The sequence below is a fragment of the Scyliorhinus canicula genome, chromosome 28 (assembly GCF_902713615.1).
Source record: "Scyliorhinus canicula chromosome 28, sScyCan1.1, whole genome shotgun sequence".
NCBI lineage: Eukaryota > Metazoa > Chordata > Chondrichthyes > Carcharhiniformes > Scyliorhinidae > Scyliorhinus > Scyliorhinus canicula.
Window position 1 is genome coordinate 3,864,093 of NC_052173.1, and position 24,727 is coordinate 3,888,819.

Consider the following 24,727-nt stretch of genomic DNA (forward strand, 5'->3'; position numbering starts at 1 on the left):
GGGTTTACACAGTTACCAGCCCCTCATTAGTGTTAATCACACAGACCGGGGGGGTTTACACAGTTACCAGCCCCTCATTAGTGTTAATCACACAGACCGGGGGGGGGGGGGGGGGGGGTTTACACAGTTACCAGCCCCTCATTAGTGTTAATCACACAGACCGGGGGGGTTTACACAGTTACCAGCCCCTCATTAGTGTTAATCACACAGACCGGGGGGGTTTACACAGTTACCAGCCCCTCATTAGTGTTAATCACACAGACCGGGGGGGTTTACACAGTTACCAGCCCCTCTTTACTGTTAGTGACCCAGACCGGGGGGGGGTTTACACGGTTACCAGCCCCTCTTTACTGTTAATCACACAGACCGGGGCGGGCGGGGGGGGGGGGGGGGGTTTACACAGTTACCAGCCCCTCATAGTGTTAATCACACAGACCGGGACGGACGGACGGACGGACGGGGGGGGGGGGGGGGGGGTTACCTGAACAGGCGTCGGAATGTGGCGACAAGGGGCTTTTCACAATAACTTCATACTTGTGGCAATAAAAGTAAGGCATTTGATAAGGTTCCCCATTGTAGGCTTGTGCAGAAAGTAAGGAGGCATGGGATAGTGGGAAATTTGGCCAGTTGGATAACAAACTGGCTAACCGATAGAAGTCAGAGAGTGGTGGTGGATGGCAAATATTCAGCCTGGAGCCCAGTTATCAGTGGCGTACCGCAGGGATCAGTTCTGGGTCCTCTGCTGTTTGTGATTTCATTAACAACTTGGATGAGGGAGTTGAAGAGTGGGTCAGTAAATTTGCAGATGATACGAAGATTGGTGGAAGTTGTGGATAGTGAGGAGGGCTGTTGTCGGCCTTCAAAGAGACATAGATAGGATGCTGAGGCTGGGCTGAGAAGTGGGCAGATGGAGTTTAACCCTGACAAGTGTGAGGTTGTCCATTTTGGAAGGACAAATCTGAATGCGGAATACAGGGTTAACGGTAGGGTTCTTGGCAATGTGGAGGAGCAGAGAGATCTGGGGTCTATGTTCATAGATCTTTGAACGTTGCCACTCAAGTGGATAGAGCTGTGAAGAAGGCCTATGGTGTGCTAGCGTTCATTAGCAGAGGGATTGAATTTAAGAGCCGTGAGGTGATGATGCAGCTGTACAAAACCTTGGTCAGGCCACATTTTGGAGTACTGTGTGCAGTTCTGGTCACCTCATTTTAGGAAGGATGTGGAAGCTTGGAAAAGGTGCAAAGGAGATTTACCAGGATGTTGCCTGGAATGGAGAGTAGGTCATACGAGGAAAGGTTGAGGGTGCTAAGCCTTTTCTCATTAGAACGGAGAAGGATGAGGGGTGACTTGATAGAGGTTTATAGATGTCAGGGGACTAGATAGAGTAGACAGTCAGAGACTTTTTCCCCGGGTGGAACACACCATTACAAGGGGACATAAATTTAAGATAAATGTGGAAGATATAGAGGGTGATGTCAGAGGTAGGTTCAGAGTAGTGGGGCATGGAATGCACTGCCTGTGGACGTAGTTGCGTCGGAAACGTTAGGGGACCTTCAAGCGGCTATTGATAGGTAAATGGATTAGGGTAGAATAATGGAGTGTAGGTTAACTTCTTCTTAAGGGCAGCACGGTAGCATTGTGGATAGCACAATTGCTTCACAGCTCCAGGGTCCCAAGTTCGATTTCGACTTGGGTTACTGTCTGTGTGGAGTCTGCACATCCTCCCCGTGTCTGCGTGGGTTTCCTCCGGGTGCTCCGGTTTCCTCCCACAGTCCAAAGATGTGCAGGTTGGTGGATTGGCCATGATAAATTGCCCCTTAGTGTCCAAAATTCTTTGATTAACCTAGGACAAAAGTTTGGCACAACATCGTGGGCCGAAGGGCCTGTTCTGTGCTGTATTTCTCTATCTATCTAGAAGGTTATTATTATTATTGAAGCAAGACTGCGTTTTGAAAATGGAGAAGAGACATATTTGGAGGAAGTGAAGCTCAGTAACTTACGTACGTTTGGAACAGTTGAGTTCGGCCTCATTGTCCAACTCTCAATGTATTGTCGTACTTTTCTTAATTACCAGGGCTGGCTGGACCACTGAATCTTTTGTTTGCTCTGACAAGCAAGGGAACGGAATTGATTTCTACAAAATTTAAGTTTAAAGACCCCAAGATGCAGCTTTGTGTGATCTACTAATCTTTGAAATGTATCCCTTTTGCAGGTGTTGACTTCAGACAACTTGGCAACAATGGTCATGGCTTCAACAGGCAGTGTCTCATTAACCAACCTCTTTTCATCCCACTTAACATGGCTAATCAAGGAACTGCACAACAGGGACTTGTGTTGACAATTCCACAGCAACTCTTGCTTCTATCCCAGGACTTACTTCTGCCACTGTTGCAGGAAGCATCCTCAAGCTTCCTCTGGCAAACTTGCAGGGTAAGTCAGCCATCATTTACTGTACACACAGACTTTAAGAAAAGTTAAAGGACAAGTTATTTGATCGAGTAAGTGCATCTTGTTTGGACTTATAATAATGTTAAATGTTATTTCCATTACATGCAACAATGGATGTTGAGAGACGCACAGTGGCACAGTGGTTGGCACTGCTGCCTCATGGCACCGAGTCACTGTCCATGTGGAGTTTGCGAATTCTCCCTGTGTCTGCATGGGTTTCACCCCCACAACCCAAAGATGTGCAGGTTAAGTGGACTGGCCACACTAAATTGCCCCTTAATTGGAAAAAAATAATCGGATACTCTAAATTTATTGGAAAAAAACCAATGTACAATACTAACAATCTTTATTGTCACAAGTTGGCTTACATTAACACTTCAATCAAGTTACTGTGAAAAGCCCCTGGTCGCCACACTCGGACGCATATTCGGATACACAGAGGGAGAATTTAGAATGTCCAATTCATAAGACCAGAAGACATAGGAGCAACAACAAAAAGGAAGGACGGTAGTAAGAGGGAAAATCGACCGTGGATATCTAAGGAAATAAGGGAGAGTATCAAATTGAAGGAAAAAGCATGCAAAGTGGCAAAGATTAGTGGGAGACTAGAGGACTGGGAAATCTTTAGGGGGCAACAGAAAGCTACCGAAAAAGCTATAAAGAAGAGTAAGATAGATCATGAGAGTAAACTTGCTCAGAATATAAAAACACTTAGTAAATGTTTCTACAAATATATAAAACAACAAAGAGTGGCTCAGGTAAATATTGGTCCTTAGAGGATGAGAAGGGAGATTTAATAATGGGAGATGAGGAAAGGCTGAGGATCTGAACAGGTTTTTTTGGGTCGGTCTTCACAGTGGAAGACACAAATAACATGCCAGTGACTAATAGAAATGAGGCTATGACAGGTGAGGACCTTGAGAGGATTGTTATCACTAAGGAGGTAGTGATGGGCAAGCTAATGGGGCTAAAGGTAGACAAGTCTCCTGGCCCTGATGGAATGCATCCCAGAGTGCTAAAAGAGATGGCTAGGGAAATTGCCAATTTACCAAAATTCACTAGACTCTGGGGCGGTCCCAGCGGATTGGAAATTAGCAAACGTGACACCACTGTTTAAAAAAGGAGGTAGGCAGAGAGCAGGAAATTATAGGCCAGTGAACGTGACTTCGGTAGCAGGGATGATGCTGGAATCTATCATCAAGGAAGAAATAGCGAGGCATCTGGATAGAAATTGTCCCATTGGGAAGAAGCAGCATGGGTTCATAAAGGGCAGGTCGTCCCTAACTAATTTAGTGGAATTTTTTGAGGACATTACCAGTGTGGTAGATAATGGGGAGCCAATGGATGTGGTATATCTGGATTTCCAGAAAGCCTTTGACAAGGTGCCACACAAAAGGTTGCTGCATAAGATAAAGATGCATGGCATTAAGGGTAAAGTAGTAGCATGGATAGAGGAATTGGTTAGAAAGCAAAAAGTGGGAATAATGGGTGTTTCTCTGGTTGGCAATCAGTAGATAGTGGTGTCCCTTAGGGATCAGTGTGGGCCCACAATTGTTCACAATTTACACAGATGATTTGGAGTTGGGGTCCAAGGGCAATGTGTCCAAGTCTGCAGATGACACTAAGATGAGTTGGTTAAAGCGAACAGTGCAGAGGATACTGGAAGTCTGCAGAGGGATTGGATAGGTTAAGTGAATGGGCTAGGGTCTGGCAGATGGAATAGAATGTTGACAAATGTGAGGTTATCCATTTTGGTAGGAATAACAGCAAATGGGATTATTATTTAAATGATAAATATTAAAACATGCTGCTGTGCAGAGAGACCTGGGTGTGCTAGTGCATGAGTCACAAAAAGTTGGTTTACAGGTGCAACAGGTGATTAAGGCAAATGGAATTTTGTCCTTCATTGCTAGAGGGATGGAGTTTAAGACTAGGGAGGTATGTTGCAATTGTATAAGGTGTTAGTGAGGCCACACCTGGAGTATGTGTTCAGTTTTGGTCTCCTTACCTGAGAAAGGACGTACTGGCGCTGGAGGGTGTGCAGAGGAGATTCACGAGGTTAATCCCAGAGTTGAGGGGGTTGGATTACGAGGAGAGGTTGAGTAGACTGGGACTGTACTCGTTGGCATTTAGAAGGATGAGGGGGGATCTTATAGAAACATATAAAATTATGAAGGGGATACATGTGGGCAGGTTGTTTCCACTGGCGGGTGAAAGCAGAACAAGGGGGCATAGCCTTAAATTAAGGGGAAGTAGATTTTGGACTGAGTTTAGGAGGAACTCTTCACCAAAGGGTTGTGAATCTATGGAATTCCTTGCCCAGTGAAGCAGTGAGGCTCCTTCATTAAATTTTTAAGGTAGAGATAGATAGTTTTTGAGGAATAAAGGGATTAAGGGTTATGGTGTTCGGGCCGGAAAGTGGAGGAGTCCACAAAAGATCAGCCATGATCCAGCAGAGGGCAGCAGAGCAGAGCTTCTGATTGGCTGTTCCGGGGAGATTTGCATACGTGCAGTACGGTCAGCGTCAGTTGAAGGTGGTTTGTGAAGGGGCTGTTCTCAAGTGACAGCTTACCCGAAACACTACTTACGTAGTGTCTCCCACCCATCCTCCTCTCTAACCAAAAAAAGTTCTGTCCGTCGGAATGCTAAACTAACAAGTTTTTTGTTGGTTTTTTGTTTTTTGTTTTTAGTTTTCAGTAGTTGGGAAGTTAGTTCAGTGGGAATGGAGGCTAGGGCAGTTGAATGTTCCTCCTGCAGAATGTGGGAGGAAAGGGTCATCGAGTGTCCCTGCTGACTACATCTGCGGGAAGTGCACCCAACTCCAGCTCCTCGAGAACCGCATTAGGGACCTGGAGCTGGAGCTGGATGAACTTCGGATCATTCGGGAGGCGGAGGGAGTTATTGAGAGGAGTTATAGGGAGGTAGTCACACCTCCGGTAAAAGAAGAAGGTAGATGGGTTACCGTCAGGGGAGGGAGAGGGAACCGGCAGGCAGTGCAGGGATCCCCTGTGGTCGTTCCCCTCTATAACAAGTATATTGTTTTGGATACTGTTGGGGGGGGGGGGGGGGACTTACCAGGGGTAAGCAATGGGGCACAGGTCTCGGCACAGAGTCTGTCCCTGTTGCTCAGAAGGGAAGGGAGAAGAGGAACAGAGCACTTGTCATTGGGGACTCCATAGTTAGAGGAACAGACAGGGGTTCTGTGGGAACGAAAGAGACTCACGGTTGGTGTGTTGCTCCCAGGTGCCAGGGTTCGTGATGTCTCTGATCGTGCTTTTAGGATTTAAGGGGGGGGGAGCAGCCCCAAGTCGTGGTCCACATAGGTACCAACGACATAGGTAGGAAGAGAGATGGGGATTTGAGACATAAATTCAGGGAGCTAGGGGGGAAGCGAGAGCTAGAACAAACAGAGTTGTTATCTCTGGGTTGTTACCCGTGCCACGTGCTAGCGAAGTGAGAAATAAGGAGAGAGAGGAGTTGAACACGTGGCTACAGGGATGGTGCAGGAGGGAGGGTTTTGGTTTCTGGATAATTGGGGCTCATTCTGGGGTAGGTGGGACCTCTACAAACAGGATGGTCTTCACCTGAACCAGAGGGGTACCAATATCCTGGGGGGTAGATTTGCTTGTGCTCTTCGGTGGGGGGGGGGGGGGGGGGGGGGGGGGTTTAAACTAATTCAGCAGGGGGATGGGAACCTAAATTGCAGTCCAGTGTACAGGATGTTGAGAGTAGTGAGGTCAGGGATAGGGTTTAAAAGTTCGAAAGAGGGCACCGGCAAGCAAGACGCTGGTTTGAAGTGTGTCTACTTCAACGCCAGGAGCATCCGGAATAAGGTGGGTGAGCTTGCAGCATGGGTTGGTACCTGGGATCTCGATGTTGTGGCGATTTCGGAGACATGGGTAGAGCAGGGACAGGAATGGTTGATGAGGGTAAAGCGGTTGATGTGGTGTATATGGATTTCAGTAAGGCATTTGATAAGGTTCCACGCGGTAGGCTATTGCTGAAAATACGGAAGTATGGGATTGAAGGTGATTTAGCGGTTTGGATCAGTAATTGGCTAGCTGAAAGAAGACAGAGGGTGGTGGTTGATGGCAAATGTTCATCCTGGAGTTCAGTTACTAGTGGTGTACCGCAAGGATCTGTTTTGGGGCCACTGCTGTTTGTCATTTTTATAAATGACCTGGAAGAGGGTGTAGAAGGATGGGTTAGTAAATTTGCAGATGACACGAAGGTCGGTGGAGTTGTGGATAGTGCTGAAGGATGTTATGGGATACAGAGGGCCATAGATAAGCTGCAGAGCTGGGCTGAGAGGTGGCAGATGGAGTTTAATGCGGAAAGTGTGAGGTGGTTCACTTTGGAAGGAGTAACAGGAATGCAGAGTGCTGGGCTAATGGCAAGATTCTTGGTAGTGTAGATGAACAGAGAGATCTCGGCATCCAGGTACATAAATCCCTGAAAGTTGCCACCCAGGTTAATAGGGCTGTTAAGAAGGCATATGGTGTGCTAGCCTTTATAAGCAGGGGGATTGAGTTTCGGAGCCACAAGGTCATGCTGTAGCTGTACATAACTCTGGTGCGGCCGCTCCTGGAGTACTGCGTGCAGTTCTGGTCACCACATTATAGCGAGGATGTGGAAGCTTTGGAAAGGGTTCAGAGGAGATTTACTAGGATGTTGCCTGGTATGAGGGAAGGTCTTACGAGGAAAGGCTCAGGGACTTGAGGTTGTTTTCGTTTAGAGAGGAGAAGGCTGAGAGGTGACTTAATAGAGACATATAAGATAGTCAGAGGTTAGATAGGGTGGACAGTGAGAGCCTTTTCCTCGGATGGTGATGTCCAGCACGAGGGGACATAGCTTTAAATTGAGGGGTGGTAGATATAGGACAGATGTCAGAGGCAGTTTCTTTACTCAGAGAGTAGTAGGGGTGTGGAACGTCCTGCCTGCAACAGTAGTAGACTCGCCAACTTTAAGGGCATTTAAGTGGTCACTGGATAGACATATGGATGAAAATGGAATAGTGTAGGTCAGATAGGCTTCAGATGGTTTCACAGGTCGGCACAACATCGAGGGCCGAAGGGCCCGTACTGCGCTGTAATGTTCTATGTTCTACGATCTGATTGAATGGCCGAGCAGGTTCGAGGGGCCAGGTGGCCAACTCCTGCTCCTAGTTCTTATGTTCTTTATGTTTTCTGTACTCAGTTACCTCCTCAAAGAATACAATCAGACTTATGAGGCAAGACTTACCCTTCGCAAATCCGTGCTGACTATCCTGGATCAAGCTGTATCTTTCCAAATGATCATAAATCCTATCGCTCAGGACCTTTCCAATAATTACCTATGATCGAAGTGAGACTAACGGCCTATAATTCCCAGGGTTATACCTGTTGCCTTTCTTGAACAAGGGGACAACATTCGCTTCTCTCCAGTCTTCTGGCACTATTCCTGTAGACAGTGAGGACATAAAGATCAAAGCCAAAGGCTCTGCAATTATCCCTCGCTCCCAAAGAATCCGAGGATATATCCCATCAGGCCCAGGGGACTTCTCTGTCTCGGGCTTCTCAAAATTTCAACACATCTTCCTTCCGGATATCTACCACCTCCAGTCTACCAGCCTGTATCGCACTATCCTCCTCAACAACATGGCCCTCCTTTGTCAACACTGAAGAAAAGTATTCATTTAGGGCCTCTCCTATATCTTCAGACTCCCTGCACACGTTCCCACTTCTGTCCCTGACAGCCCTAACTTCACCTTGGTCATTCTTTATTCCTCACATAAGTGTTAAAAAGCCTTGGGGTTTTCCTTGATCCTACCCGCCAAGGACTTCTATGCCCCCATCCCAGCTCTTGAGCTCTTCTAGCTATCTTGTATCCCTCAAGGCTCAAACTGAACCTTGTTTTCTCATCCTACATAAGCCCCTTCTTCCTCTTGACAAGACATTCAACCTCTTTTGTGAGCCATGGTTCCTCACACGGCCATTTCCTCCTGCCTGACAGGGACTACCTATCAAGGACACGCAGTATTTGTTCCTTGAACAAGCTCCACTTTTCATTGTGCCTTTCCCTGACAGTTTCTGTTCCCATTATGCTCCCCAATTCTTGCCTAATCGCATTGTTTCCCAGTTATAAACCTTGTCCTGCCGAAGTTCCTATCCTCTCCATTGCTATAGTGAAAGTCACCGTATTGTGGTCACTATCTCCAAAGTGCTCTCCCACAACCAAATCTAACACTTGGCCTGGTTCATTACCCAGTACCAAATCCAATGTGGCCCCGCCTCTTGTCGGCCTATCCACATATTGTGTCAGGAAACCCTCCTGGACACTGATATAAAAACAGCCCATCCAAACTATTCGAATTATAATGGTTCCAATCCATATTTGGAAAGTTCAAGTCACCATGACAACTATCCTGTGACTACCGCATCTATCCAAAATCTGCATTGCAATCTTTTCCTCATCTCTGTTACTGTTTGGGGGCCTATAGAAAATCCTAACAAAGTGACCGCCCTTTCCTATTTCTAACTTTAAGTCCACACTACCTCAGTAGACAGATCCTCCTCAAACTGCCTTTTGCAGGTATTATACTATCCTTGATTACCAATGCTACTCCTCCACCTCTTTTACCACCTTCCCTAATCTTACGGAAACATCTAAACCCCGGAACCTCCAACAACCATTCCTGTTCTATCCACGTCTCCGTAATGGCCACATCGTAGTCCCAGGTACCAATCCATGCTTCAAGCTCACCAACCTTATTCCTAATGCTCCTTCAGCAGAATGTAGCTATACAGAAGGCTGCACATCACCGCCTGGAATTTCCACAGTCTGTGTTGGCATTGAAGTTACTAGACTGTGCTGGAGTGTCCAATGTGGACAGGCTCCTGGTTTTGACAGGAGTTAAGTTTGCAGTGTTATGGGAGAGGGGTTTTCAGAACCCCAAAATATATCATGGAGTTCAACCAACCTCCACCTTAATGGATTGTTGCTGTTGAAGCACACGGCTTGTTCCCAGGTGTGGTATTACAGTTATGGACACGTGGTTTTTAAAACAAACCAATGTTTATTCCATGAACGTAAATTAACCTTTTAAATAAACATTGGATCTCTTAACGCCCTTTACTTCAAAGATAACCTTGAAAATAATACAACACTACCCAATCCTGTACACTGTTCCAATACACATCCAAACGACTTCACCTTCACAAAAACAGTAACACCAGGTTACAGTTAATATATATTTTCTGTTGGATGGGAAGATATATCCGCCTGCAGTCCCAGCACGTTTTCATGCAGCACACAGCCAACACAGGCACTTCTCAAAATGCTTTCTCAGGACTGGCTTTCTCCTTTCAAGCAGCTCTCTGCAAAAACACACAGACACTCCCAGCTTTCTCCCCAAACTGAAACTAAAAACTGCAAAATGGCCGAGCTAAAGTCCAGCTCCACCCACACTCTGACATCACTTCATTTCTTAAAGGTACATTGCTAAAACATCCATTTCTTAAAGGCACTCTCACGTGACACGGATAATGACATTGTGGTGAATGAGATTCACACGGTATTATAATCTGTATATATATGTATCAATATTGTAAGTGCAGTTGCACTACCTGACCATAGGGGGAGTAGCTCTGGGAGTACGCGAGAGTTTGTACTGGGCTCCTCCCTTGGCTCCGCCCAGGACTTCTCCCCGGAGCTGCTGTATAAAGATCCGTGCCACAGGGTCAGCCAGCCAGTTCACCGAAAGTTCAACGGCTAACAGGCTGGCTCTGTTGTAAGTATTATAAACGCTATTCTAATCCTACAAGCACGTGTCCATAGAATTGTTGGTTCCAAACAGATATCATATTCGGTCAGATGATAGAGGCCCAGGAAAGATCTTCGGCATTAGTTTGCAACATGGCAATCAGATTATTAGGTACATTCATCAATGATAATGGGTACAGATTACAAATTTTAAAATTTAGACAGAGCAGACAGACATGATTAGGAACCAGGGGGATTACGACCTTCCCAAGCCATCCGAGATGCCAAGAGGGAATATCAAACCAAGCTAGAGTCATAGACAGACTCTCGGCGGTTGTGGCAAGGACTTTGTCGGTAGCACGGTGGTTAGAACAATTGCTTCACAGCTCCAGGGTCCCAGGTTTGATTCCCGGCTTGGTTCGCTGTCTGTGCAGTGTCTGCACGTCTCCCATGTCTGTGTGTGTTTCCTCGGGTGCTCCGGTTTCCTCCCACTGTCCAAAGATGTGCAGGTTAGGTGGATTGGCCGTGATAAATTGCCTTAGTGTTCAAAATTGCCCTTAGTGTTCAAAATTGCCTTGGGTTGGGTGGGGTTACGGGGTTATGGGGATAGGGTGGAGATGTGGGCTTGGGGAGGGTGCTCTTTCAAAAGAGCTGGTGCAGACTCGATGGGCCGAATGGCCTCCTTCTGCACTGTAAATTCTATGATCTAAACAACATAACGGCCTACAAAGCGAAGCCGAGCAGTATCTCTGGCAGCAGCGCACCCCCTCCCGGATGAACTCAAGCATTCTATGCTCGGTTTGAGCAGGTAACCAACAATCCGCTGTCGAGTGCCCAGCAGCCCATAATTCACCCATACCCACCATCACAGTTTCCGAAGTCAGATCGGCCTTCCTGAAAGTGAAGCCACGGAAGGCGATGGGCCCGGACGGGATCCTGGTCGTGCACTCAGAGCCTGCGCGGACCAGCTGGCAGAGGTTTTCACAGACATCTTTAACCTATCCCTACTCCACTCCGAGGTCCCCACCTGCTTCAAGAAGACCACCATCATACGGTACCAAAGAAGAACCAGGCAATGTGCCTCAATGACTACCGCCGGTGGCCCTGACGTCAGTTGTAATGAAGTGCTTCGAGAGGCTGATCATGAAGCGCATCACCTCCATACTCCCGGAATGCCTTGACCCACTTCAATTCGCATACCATCGCAACCGGTCCACAGCAGACGCCATTTTCCTGGCCCTACACTCATCCCTAGGGCATCTCGAAAACAAGGACTCCTACATCAGACTCCTATTTATTGACTACAGCTCCGCCTTCAACACCATAATCCCAGCCAAGCTCATATCAAAGCTCCAAAACCTAGGACTTGGCTCTCACTCTGCAACTGGATCCTCGACTTTCTGACCAACAGACCACAGTCAGTAAGAATGAACACCAACCTCCTCACAATAGTCCTCAATACCGGTGCCCCGCAAGGCTGCGTACTTAGCCCCCTACTCTACTCTGTACACACGACTGCATGGCAAAACCTGGTTCCAACTCTATCGACAAGTTTGCTGACGATACGACCATAGTGGGCCGGATCTCGAATAACGACGAGTCCGAGATACAGGAGGGAGATAGAGACCTAGTGGAGTGGTGCAGCGACAACAATCTCCCTTAATGCCGGCAAAACTAAAGAGCTGGTCATCGACTTCAGGAAGCATAGTACTGTACACACCCTGTTAGCATCAACGGGGCTGAGGTGGAGATGGTTAGCAGTTTCAAATTCCTAGGGGTGCACATCACCAAAAATCTATCCTGGTCCACTCATGTCGACGCTATCACCAAGAAAGCACAACAGCGCTATACTTCCTCAGGAAACTAAGGAAATTCGGCATGTCCACATTAACCCTTACCAACTTTTACAGATGCACTATAGAAAGCATCCTCTCGGGCTGCATCACAGCCTGGTATGGCAACTGCTCGGCCCAGGACCGCAAGGAACTTCAGAGAGTCGTGAATACCGCCCAGCCATCACACAAATCTGCCTCCATCCATTGACTCCACCTACACTCCCGCTGCCTGGGGAAAGCGGGCAGCATAATCAAAGACCCCTCCACCCGGCTTATGCACTCTTCCAACTTCTTCATCGGGCAGGAGATACAGAAGCTGAGAACACGCACGAACAGACTCGGGGCTATAGGGGCTGGTTTAGCTCACTGAGCTAAATCGCTGGCTTTTAAAGCAGACCAACAGCACGGTTCGATTCCCGTACCAGCCTCCCCGGACAGGCGCCGGAATGTGGCGACTAGGGGCTTTTCACAGTAACTTCATTGAAGCCTTCTCATGACAAGTGATTTTCATTTCATTTTCAAAAACAGCTTCTTCCCCACGGTCACCAGACTCCTAAATGACCCTCTTATGAATTGACCTCATTAACACTACACCCTGTCTGCTTCATCCGATGCCAGTGCTTATGTAGTTACATTGTATATCTTGTGTTGCCCATTATGTATTTTCTTTTATTCCCTTTTCTTCCATGTACTGAATGATCTGTTTGAGCTGCTCGCAGAAAAATACTTTTCACTGTACCTCGGCACACGTGACAATAAACAAATCCAATTCAATCCAATCCAACCAGGGTCATCTGGTATGCATGTGTTGCAGAACTATGGGACCAGTTAACTGATATACTCAGGGTTTCTGTAGAGGAACACAGTAATTCTGATGAAGTAGAACAGGCTGTTTTTACGAAAGGACAACTGCCAACAGTTGTGTGAACAATTGTGAAGAAGGCCTATGGTGTGCTAGCGTTCATTAGCAGAGGGATTGAATTTAAGAGCCGTGAGGTGATGATGCAGCTGTACAAAACCTTGGTAAGGCCACATTTGGAGTACTGTGTGCAGTTCTGGTCACCTCATTTTAGGAAGGATGTGGAAGCTTTGGAAAAGGTGCAAAGGAGATTACCAGGATGTGCCTGGAATGGAGAGTAGGTCATACGAGGAAAGATTGAGGGTGCTAGGCCTTTTCTCATTAGAACGGAGAAGGATGAGGGGCGACTTGATAGAGGTTTATAAGATGATCAGGGGAATAGATAGAGTAGACAGTCAGAGACTTTTTCCCGGGTGGAACACACCATTACAAGGGGACATAAATTTAAGATAAATGGTGGAAGATATAGAGGGGATGTCAGAGGTAGGTTCTTTACCCAGAGAGTAGTGGGGGCATGGAATGCACTGCCTGTGGTAGTAGTTGAGTCGGAAAATTTATGGACCTTCAAGCGGCTATGGATAGGTACTTGGATTAGGGTAGAATAAGGGAGTGTAGGTTAACTTCTTAAGGGCAGCACGGTAGCATTGTGGATAGCACAATGCTTCACAGCTCCAGGGTCCCAAGTTCGATTTCGACTTGGGTCACTGTCTGTGTGGAGTCTGCACATCCTCCCCGTGACTGCGTGGGTTTCCTCCGGGTACTCCGGTTTCCTCCCACAGTCCAAAGATGTGCAGGTTGGGTGGATTGGCCATGACAAATTGTCCAAAATTCTATGATTACCTAGGACAAAAGTTCGACGCAACATCGTGGGCCGAAGGGCCTGTTCTGTGCTGTATTCTCTATCTATCTATCTAACAGTTGGTACAAAAGTGACATACGTGTCTGAAGGGTCTAGTCAATGGAAGGATGCAACTGTTATTAGTAGAGCAGGGAAGGCCACTGGAAAGTATAAACATTGGTTGAATGTACAGCATTGAGGGGAGGGAGTCAAGACAATGGATTGGAAACACAAAGTTCAAAAAGGAGGACACAGAATCGCAGTGTCAGTTCAGATAGTACATCGGATAGTGAACAGGTTCGCAGGAAAAGGTCGAGAACTATTGAAAGGACATCCCACAGCAGAAGGGAAAGATCAAGCAGCAGCAATACAGAATGAGATACCAGGCGGGAGAGGGGACGTCGTTTATCAAGGTCTCGGAACATGGGTAAGACTATGAATGCTACAAGGAGTAGAAGCCCAATAAATTAGATAGAACAAAGAACAAAGAAAATTACAGCACAGGAACAGGCCCTTCGGCCCTCCCAGTCTGCGCCGATCCAGATCCTTTATCTAAACCTGTCTCCTATTTTCCAAGGTCTATTCTCTTGCTCCACCCATTCATATACCTGCCTAGATGCTTCTTAAATGATGCTATCGTGCCCGCTCTACACCTCCGTGGTAAAGCATTCCAGGCATCCTCCACCCTCTGCGTAAAAAAGTTTCCACGCACATCCCTTAAACTTACCCCTCTCACCTTGAAATCGTGACCCCTTGTAATTGACACCCCCACTCTTGGGAAAAGCTTGTGCTATCCATACTGTCCATACCTCTCATAATTTGTAGACCTCAATCAGGTCTCCCTCAACCTCGTCTTTCCAACGAAAACAATCCTAATCTACTCAACCTTTTTCATAACTAGCACCCTCCATACCAGGCAACATCCTGGTGAACCTCCTCTACACCCTCTCCAAGGCATCCACATCCTTCTGGTAATGTGGCGACCAGAACTGCACGCAGTATTCCAAATGTGGCCTAACCAAAGTTCTATACAACTGTAACATGACCTGCTACTCCTATACTCAATACCCCGTCCGATGAAGGCAAGCATGCTGTATGCCTTCTTGACCACTCTATCAACCTGCGTTGCCACCTTCAGGGTACAATGGACCTGAACTCCCAGATCGCTCTGTACATCAATTTACCCAGGACGCGTCCATTGAACATATAGTCTGCTCTGGAGTTAGATCTTCCAAAATGCATCACCTCGCATTTGCTGGATTGAACTCCATCTGCCATTTCTCTTCCCAACTCTCCAATCTCTAATTTTGCTGTTTCTCTGACAGTCCTCCTCGCTATCTGCAACTCCACCAATTAGCATCATCTGCAAACTTGCTAATCAGACCACCTATACTTCGTCCAGATCATTTCTGTATATCACAAACAACAGTGGTCGAGCACGGATCCCTGTCGAACACCAATCAATAAAGTTATCAAAGATGCCAAACAGCAAGAACTGCATAGTTGGAGTGAATTTGAGGTTACACAGAAGTACGGGATAGGGGACAAAGAGCTATCCCACAGATGGATTTACACGGAAAAAGTTCTTCCGGATAGAACTTACAAGGCAAACGCCAGGCTTGTGGCAAGGGGATTTGAAGAAAACTTAGAAGATCAGGATTTAAGGGTAGATTCCCCTACGGCAGGAAAGGTTATTTTAAACATCAGAACATAAGAACTAGGAGCAGGAGTAGGCCATCTGGCCCCTCGAGCCTGCTCCGCCATTCAATTAGATCATGGCTGATCTTTTGTGGACTCAGCTCTATTGTTATTTGGCGTGAAACCAGTGAAACAAAACTTGGGGTCTGCTCCGGTATCTGAACACCAAAAAAGATGAACTCATAACGCTGCCAACCATGGAATGTGGACCTTCCCATGAATGAGGCCACCACCATTACTCAGCATTGTCAGAAAATGAAGACAAATAGGATTTATACCAGACTCATTGCAGCATAGTCCATGTAACCATCAAGCATTGTGGATAGCACGTATAGAGAGGTGGTCACACCGCAGGCTCAGGCTCTGCAGGCAGGAAGGAATGGGTGACCAGCAGACAGAGCAAGAGAGCGAGGCAGGTAGTGCAGGAATCTCCTGTGGCCATTCCCCTGCAGAACAGACATACCGCTTTGCTAGAGTGGTTGGGGAGTGTTTAATCTAATATGCCAGGTGAATGGCAAGGTGCATACCTATGCAAGGAGTCAGAGAAAGAGGGAGCAAGGACAAAAGCCAGAGGTAGAAAAGTGAATGAGAAAAGTGATAGGTGGAGAAACCAAGGGCAAAATTCAAACAGGGCAGGAGAGAAAAATATTGGGAGCAAGCCAAACATTGTGAAAAGATAAACTTAAAGGCTCTGTGCCTTAATGCACGGAGCATTTGCAATACAGTGGATGAACTGATCGTGCAGAGAGATCTGGGAGTTCAGGTCCATTGTACCCTGAAGGTGGCAACGCAGGTCGATAGAGTGGTCAAGAAGGCATACAGCATGCTTGCCTTCATCAGACGGGGTATTGAGTACAAGAGTCGGCAGGTCATGTTACAGTTGTATAGGACTTTGGTTAGGCCACATTTGGAATACTGCGTACAGTTCTGGTCGCCACATTACCAGAAGGATGTGGATGCTTTAGAGAGGGTGCAGAGGAGATTCACCAGGATGTTGCCTGGTACGGAGGGTGCTAGCTATGAAGAAACGTTGAGTAGATGAGGATTGTTTTCGTTGGAAAGACGGAGGTTGAGGGGAGACCTGATTGAGGTATACAAAATTATGAGAGGTATGGACAGGGTGGATAGCAACAAGCTTTTCCCAGAGTGGGGGTGTCAATTACAAGGGGTCACGATTTCAAGGTGAGAGGGGGAAAGTTTAAGGGAGATGTGCGTGGAAAGTTTTTACGCAGAGGGTCTTGGGTGCCTGGAACGCTTTGCCAGCGGAGGTGGTAGAGGCGGGCACGATAGAATCATTTAAGAGGCATCTAGGCAGGTATATGAATGGGCGGCAACAGAGGGAAGTAGACCTTGGAAAATAGGAGACAGGTTTAGATAAAGGATCTGGATCGGCGCAGGCTGGGAGGGCCGAAGGGCCTGTTTCTGTGCTGTAATTTCTTTGTTCTTTGAACTAATCGTGCAGATAGATAAATGGGTATAATATAATTGGGATTTGGGAAACATGGCTGCAGGGTGACCAGGGATGGGAACTGAATGTCCCAGGGTTTTCAGTATGGAACATAGACAGTACAGCACAGAACAGGCCCTTCGGCCCTCGATGTTGTACTGAGCCTTGTCCGAAACCAAGATCAAGCTATCCCCTCCTGTCATTCTGGTGGGCTCCATGTGCCTATCCAATAACCGCTTGAAAGTTCCTAAAGTGTCCGACTCCACTATCACAGCAGGCAGTCCATTCCACACCCTAACCACTCTCTGAGTAAAGAATCTACCTGGATATCCCTCCTATATCTCCCACCCTGAACCTTATAGTTATGCCCCTTGTAACAGCTACATCCATCCGAGGAAATAGTTTCTGAACGTCCACTCTATCTATCCCCTCATCATCTTATAAACCTCTATTAAGTCGCCTCCATCCTCCTCCGCTCCAAAGAGAAAAGCCCTAGCTCCCTCAACCTTTCCTCATAAGACCTATCCTGCAAACCAGGCAGCATCTGGTAAATCTCCATTGCACCCTTTCCAATGCTTCCACATCCTTCCTATAGTGAGGTGACCAGAACTGCACACAATAAATGTACAGTTACAGCATAACACCGCGGCTCTTAAACTCAACCCCTGTTAATAAACGCTAACACACTGTAGGCCTTCTTCACGGCTCTATCCACTTGAGTGGCAACCTCAGAGATCTGTGGACATGGACTCCAAGATCGCTCTGTTCCTCCACATTCCTCAGAACCCTGCTGTTGACCCTGTAATCCGCATTCAAAATTTTCCGACCAAAATGAATCACCTGGCACTTATCAGGGTTAAACTCCATCTGCCATTTTTCGGCCCAGCTCTGCTCATATCAATGTCTCTTTGCAGCCTACAACAGCCCTCCACCTCATCCACTACTCCACCAATCTTGGTGTCATCAGCAAATTTACTGACCCACCCTTCAGCCCCCTCCTCCAAGTCATTGAAAAATCACAAATAGCAGAGGACCCAGCACTGATCCCTGGGGTACAACACTGGTAAACTGGTCTCCAGTCTGAAAATTTTCCATCCACCACCACCCTCTGTCTTCTATGTGATATCCAATCGGCCAAATTTCCCTCTATCCCACACCTCCTTACTTTCTTCATAAGCCGACCATGGGGAACCTTATCAAACACCTTACTAAAATCCATGTATATGACATCAACTGCTCTACCTCATCTACACACTTCGTTACCTCCTCAAAGAATTCAATCAAATTTGTGAGGCAAGACTTACCTCCACGAATCCGTGTTGACTATCCCGGATAAAGCTGCATCTTTCCAAATGGTCAGAAATCCTATCCTTCAGGACCTTTTCCATTAACTTACCGACCACCACGAAGTAAGATGGCTGTGCGAGAACCCCTTGGGGATGAGTGACCATAACATAATAGAATTTTATCAAGATGGAGTGAAGTAGTGATTCGGAGACGAGGGTGCCTAATCTTAAAAAAGGGAATGATGTGAGGGTATTTAGGAAGGACAGGCATAAAAGAAAAGCCATGATGTGGAGATGCCGGCGTTGGACTGGGGTGAGCACAGTAAGAAGTCTTACAACACCAGGTTAAAGTCCAACAGTTTGTTTCAACCCCGAGCTTTCGGAGCACGGCTCCTTCTTCAGGTCCTGAAGAAGGACCTGAAGAAGGAGCCGTGCTCCGAAAGCTCGTGTTTGAAACAAACCTGGTTGGACTTAACTGGTTTGTAAGACTCTTACTATAAAAGAAAAGGTGATGGTGTGGCACTGCTGGTTCAAGAGGAAATTAACACACTAGTGAGAAAGGATATTGGCTCTGACAATGGGAATCTGTATGGGTCGAGTGCCTGAAACACCAAGGGACAGAAAACATTTAGTGGGTGTCGTTAATAGACCCAGACTGCAGTGGTGAGGTTAGGAAATGGCATTAAACAGGAAAATTAGAGATGGATGTAATAATTATTAATAATCGCTTATTGTCACAAGTAGGCTTGATAAAGTTACAGTGAAAAGCCCCTAGTTGCCACATTCTGGCGCCCGTTCGGGGAGGCGGTACAGGAATTGAACCCGCGCTGCTGGCATTGTTCTGCATTACAAGCCAGCTGTTTCGCCCCACTGTGCTAAACCAGCTCCCAAGCGAATATCAGTGACTCATGGGTGATTTTACATCTTCACTATATTGAGAAATCAAATTAGCCACAATGCAGTAGAGTCGGAATTCCAATTATATTTTAAAGCACCGGAAGCATGACTTCCAAACCCTGACTTCTTTCCCTCACAACCAGAGATACAATAGCTTCAACATCATTAGTCCACCCCACAAAAAATCATCGACATGCATCATAAAGATGCCAGCAAGATTTCCTTGTTAGTGCCAGTAAAAAACATTGACGGATTCTGCTTTCAACTGGACACAGCCTCCTAACTTTAAACAAACTGAACATTACCGAAACAAGACCAGGGGTGAATTGGCGGGAGCGGGAATCGCGCTGCGCCAATCGGCGTGCCTCCCCGCGGGTGACTTCTCCGGCCCGCTGTCTGACAGGCCCATCCCGCCGACGTGGTTTTCATCAACCACTCTGCTTGCGGCAGGTATTGGCCAGCTGCGAGCGGGCCCCCGGGTCTGGGGGGGGGGCGCGGGGCGATCGGACCCCGGGGGTGCCCCCACAGTGGCCTGTGCCAGCGATCGGGGCCCACCGATCGGCGGGGCGGCCAGTGCCATGGGGGGCACTCTTTCTCTTCCACCGCCGCCACAGCCTCCACCATGGCAGAAGGCGGAAGAGACCCCCCCCTACCGCGCATGTGCCGGTGGTGACGTCAGCGGCCGCTGATGCACGGCGCATGCGCGCACCGGCGAAGGCCTTTTGGCCAGCCCTGACACCGGGCAGCGGACGTCAAAGGCCGTTGGCGGCCGGTATTGCCGCCAGTCGGCGTGGCGTCAACCACTCCAGCACGGGCCGAGCCGCACCTTTGGGGAGGCCGACGCTGGAGTGGTTGGTGCCACTCCGCTACGCCGAGCCCCCCCGCCCCACCGGCTAGGGCAGAATCCCGGACCAGACTCCAGACGCATCATTAATCCATTATCACAATTTGTTGAACTTCCAGAGTACCCCTTCTGTCTCTCTGGAGCTGATGCCCCTGCAAAAGGCAGCTTTTATATCTATAGATTAGCCATTCCCAGGCTAATAGAGCAAAGCAGATCTTTGGGCAGACGCAGCATGGGTTCATAAAGGGCAGGTCAATGTTTCGTCACATCAACAGCGGCGTCAACACATTCCACTCCACAGGTTCAATAAGCGCGTTTAGCATGTCATTAGCGGACCTGAGCCGGTATTCTCTGGGGCCCTCCGACTGATCCGAATTCCCGACAGCGAGGTTCGTTTGTGCTCTTACAAATTCGTTGAAACCGGCAGCTTAGCTGCAGAGGGAGAAAGGGGCGTCTGGAAAGTGTCCAACATCGCCATAGTTTGCTGACAGTTGTGCTGCTGGCTGGGGGAAGTAGCGGGGGGGTGGCCAGGAGGTGGGCTGTGGGGTTGGGGTGGACGGGCACGGAACACCCATTGCCACAGCCGGAAAGGCAGCTGCGCACACCGCGAACAGCCCACTGTTGAACTGAGGGCCACGGATTATCTGGTTGTCTCCCCAGGACACTCCCTAGTTGCCTTCTGGCCCCAGCCGACCGATCAGCTGTAGGGCGGCTGTAGCTTGTCATACATAAAAGCAAGAGGGTAGCCAGGGAAAGGGTTGCCCCTGAAGGATAGGCAAGGGAATCTATGTGTGGAGCCAGAGGAAATGTGACGAGGTACTAAATGATACTATTTGCATCAGTATTTTACCAAAGAGAAGGAATTGGTGGATGTTGAGTCTGGAGAAGGGTGTGTAAGAAAGCCTGGGTCACATTGAGATCCAAAAAGACGAGGTGTTAGACGTCTTGTAAATATTACTGGTAGATAAGTCCCAAGGGCCGGATGGGATCTACCCCAGATACTGAAGGAGGGCAAGAGAGGAAATTGCTGAGGCCTTGACAGAAATCTTTGGACCCTCACTGTCTCAGGTGATGTCCCGAACTGGCATCACCTGACTGGAGAAGAGCCAATGTTGTTCCTTTGTTTCGGAAGGGTACCAAGGATAATCCAGGGAACTACAGGCCGTGAGCCTTACGTCAGTGGTAGGGAAATTACTGGAGAGAATTCTTCGAGCAGGATCGACTCCCATTTTGGAAGCAAGGGGTCGTATTAGTGAGAGGCAGCACAGTTTTGTGAAGGGGAAGTCGTGTCTGACTAACTTGATAGAGTTTTTCGAAGAGGTCACAAAGGGTTCTGTCATTTATGGTATATTTCCCACCTATATCAGACCTTCCAAAATGCATTACTTCACATTTGCCCGGATTAAACTCCATCTGCCATCTCTCCGCCCAAGTCTCCAAATGATCTAAATCCTGCTGTATCCTCTGACAGTCCTCATCGCTATCCGCAATTCCACCAACCTTTGTATCGTCTGCAAACTTACTAATCAGACTAGTTGCATTTTCCTCCAAATCATTTATATATACTACGAACAGCAAAGGTCCCAGCACCTGATCCCTGCGGAACACCACTAGTCACAGCCCTCCAATTAGAAAAGCACCCTTCCATTGCCACTCTCTGCCTTCTATGACCTCGCCAGTTCTGTATCCACCTTGCCAGCTCACCCCTGATCCCGTGTGACTTCACCTTTTGTACCAGTCTACCATGAGGGACCTTGTCAAGGCCTTACTGAAGTTCATATAACAACATCCACTGCCCTACCTGCATCAATCATCTTTGTCACTTCCTCGAAAACTCAATCAAGTTAGTCAGACACGACCTCCCCTTCACAGAACCATGCTGCCTCTCACTAATATGTCCACTTATTTCCAAATGGGAGTAAATCCTGTCTCGACTAATCCTCTCCAATAATTTCCCTACCACTGACGTAAGGCTCACCAGCCGATAATTTTCCTGGATTTTCCCTGCTGCCTTTCTGAAACAATTCTCTGTTGCCTCTCGCTGGTATTGAATAGTCAAGAGTTCTGCTCCTTTTCCCAAACACCGTTATTTTTCCTTTGAACACACTCAGCACCAAATTCTATCATCACATCACACGCTCCAAGGCCAGCTGTAGCCTCTTTACATATCAGTGCCAATATTGGATCAATGAGACAACTAATTGGAATGTTTCTTAACCATTCCTTAACAGGTCTCCCCTACCTTGGATTAAAAAAATAATTGGTGAAAACAAAATTTTAAGAAACTCAAAACACACACGCAATTCACCTCCCTTTTTTTTTGAGGGAAAAAAATAAACAAAGTCACAGAAACAAGCGCCCTTCATTAACAATAACCAAATGTTTCTGTGAACTAGCCCCTCTTTTTATTAAGCAGTCAGAAATTGATAGCTACTGTCGACCCATTTAATTTTTGTTATTTCCCCTCTGTCCAACATCTGCTTCAAACTTGCGTTGTCTATTGACACTTTTTGTAGAGTGCACATTTTCCCCACAGGGATTTATGTCAATGTGACAGTCAATAGGTATATTACCCCAATCCCCTAATCCCAAAACTTCTGTCAATATCTGACTTTAATATAAAGGCATATACACCGCTTCCACTAAGCTTAACGTCTCAGCAGCCAAAGTGCCTTTGTACTCAACTCTAAGACATCAAACTCACGTCCGGTCTAGTCTGTCTACCTAACCAATTCAGTTGCCCAATTAAACTTCGCAGTTGCTCTTTTTCCATCTTTGAAACATTGTGTCTTTTTGTGAAACCCGGCCACGACTAATTGCTATTGGGCTGAGGCTTTCCAACTAAGATTGCTGACGTAAAGTTGCCCCTAACTTATTCTGTCCGATTTCCAGTCCAATATATTTAAAAGCACAGGAAGCCTGACTTCCAACCCTGAATTGTTTTCTCAAACCAGAGATTACAATAGCTTCAAAATCACTAGTCCCACCCCACAAAAAATCATCGACATGCATCATAAAAAGCCAGAAAGATTTCCTTTATAGTGCCAGTAAAACATTGCAGGATCTGCTTTCAACTGGCAACAGCCTAACTTTAACAAAACTGACCTTACCGAAAAATGCCAGACCCATTTATATCATATATAATACCAGCATCATTTAATCCATATACACATTTGTTTCAACTTCCAGAGTACCCCTTCTGTGTTAGCTGCTTCTTTAGGAGGACGGAGAAAAATGTCTCTCTGGAGCTGATTGCCCCTGCAAAAAGGCAGTTTTTATTATCTATAGATTTGCATTCCCATGCCTTTGTGGCTAATAGAGCCAAGAAGATCTTTAAAATAACCTTTCATGCGTGGTAATCTACCCTTAAATCCTGAAAGATGGGACAGAGGGAAGCTAGATGGGTGACGGTGAGAGGGGCTGGGGGAAGCAGTCAATACAGGGATCCCCTGTGGTCGTTCCCCTCAGTAACAAGTATACCACTTTGGATACTGGTGGGGGGGGACAACTTACCAGGGGTAAGCCATGGGGTACAGGTCTCTGGCACAGAGTCTGTCCCTGTTGCTCTGAAGGGAAGGGGGAGAGGAGTCGAGCATTAGTCATTGGAGACTCCATAGTTAGGGGGGATAGATAGGAGATTCTGTGGGAACGAGAGAGACTCGCGGTTGGTGTGTTGCCTCCCAGGTGCCAGGGTCAGCGATGTCTCAGATCGTGTTTTCGGGATCCTGAAGGGGGAGGGGGAGCAGCCCCAAGTCGTGGTCCACATGGGCACCAACGACATAGGTAGGAAAAGGGAGAGGGATGTAAGGCAGGAATTCAGGGAGCTAGGGTGGAATCTTACAGAGCTAGAACAAACAGAGTTATTATCTCTGGGTTGTTTACCCGTGCCACGTGCTAGCGAGACGAGGAATAGGGAGAGAGAGCAGTTGAACACGTGGCTACAGGGATGGTGCAGGAGCGAGGGGTTCAGGTCCCTGGATAATTGGGACTCATTCTGGGGTAGGTGGGACCTCTACAAACGGGATGGTCTACACCTGCACCAGAGGGGTACCAATATCCTGGGCGGTAAATTTGCTAATGTCCTTCGGGAGGGTTTAAATTCAGCAGGGGATTGGGAACCTGAATTGTAGCTCCAGTACACAAGAAGCTGAGAGTAGTGAGGTCATGAGTAAGGTTTCAAGTTGCAGGAGTGTACCGGAAGGCAGGAAGGTGGTTTAAAGTGTGTCGACTTCAACACCAGGAGCATCCAGAATAAGGTGGGTGAACTTGCGGCATGGGTTGGTACCTGGGACTTCGATGTTGTGGCCATTTTGGAGACATGGATAGAGCAGGGACAGGAATGGTTGTTGCAGGTGCCGGGGTTTAGATATTTCAGTAAGCTCAGGGAAGGTGGTAAGAGAGGGGGAGGGGTGGCATTGTTAGTCAAGGACAGTATTACGGTGGCAGAAAGGACATTTGATGAGGACGCGAATACTGAGGTAGTATGGGCTGAGGTTAGAAACAGGAAAGGAGAGGTCACCCCTGTTGGGAGTTTTCTATCGGCCTCCGAAAAGTTCCAGAGATGTAGAGGAAAGGATTGCAAAGATGATTCTGGATAGGAGCGAAAATAACAGGGTAGTTGTTATGGGGGACTTTAACTTTCCAAATATTGACTGGAAACGCTATAGTTCGAGTACTTAGGTGGGTCCGTTTTTGTCCAATGTGGCAGGAGGGTTTCCTGACACAGTATGTAGATAGGCCAACGATGAGGAGAGGCCACATTGGATTTGGTACTGGGTAATGAACCAGGACAGGTGTTAGATTTGGAGGTAGGTGAGCACTTTGGTGATAGTGAC

At 47.4% G+C, this 24,727-nt stretch overlaps 1 protein-coding gene across 1 annotated transcript in view; it reads left to right on the forward strand.

Moving 5' to 3' along the window:
• Positions 1–24,727, forward strand: part of LOC119958231 (POU domain, class 6, transcription factor 1-like) — a 410,189-nt gene that overhangs the window by 259,535 nt on the left and 125,927 nt on the right. The window contains 3 exon segments of the mRNA XM_038786639.1: positions 2,213–2,264; positions 2,267–2,344; positions 2,347–2,430. Of these exon segments, the coding sequence (XP_038642567.1) occupies positions 2,213–2,264; positions 2,267–2,344; positions 2,347–2,430 (214 nt within the window).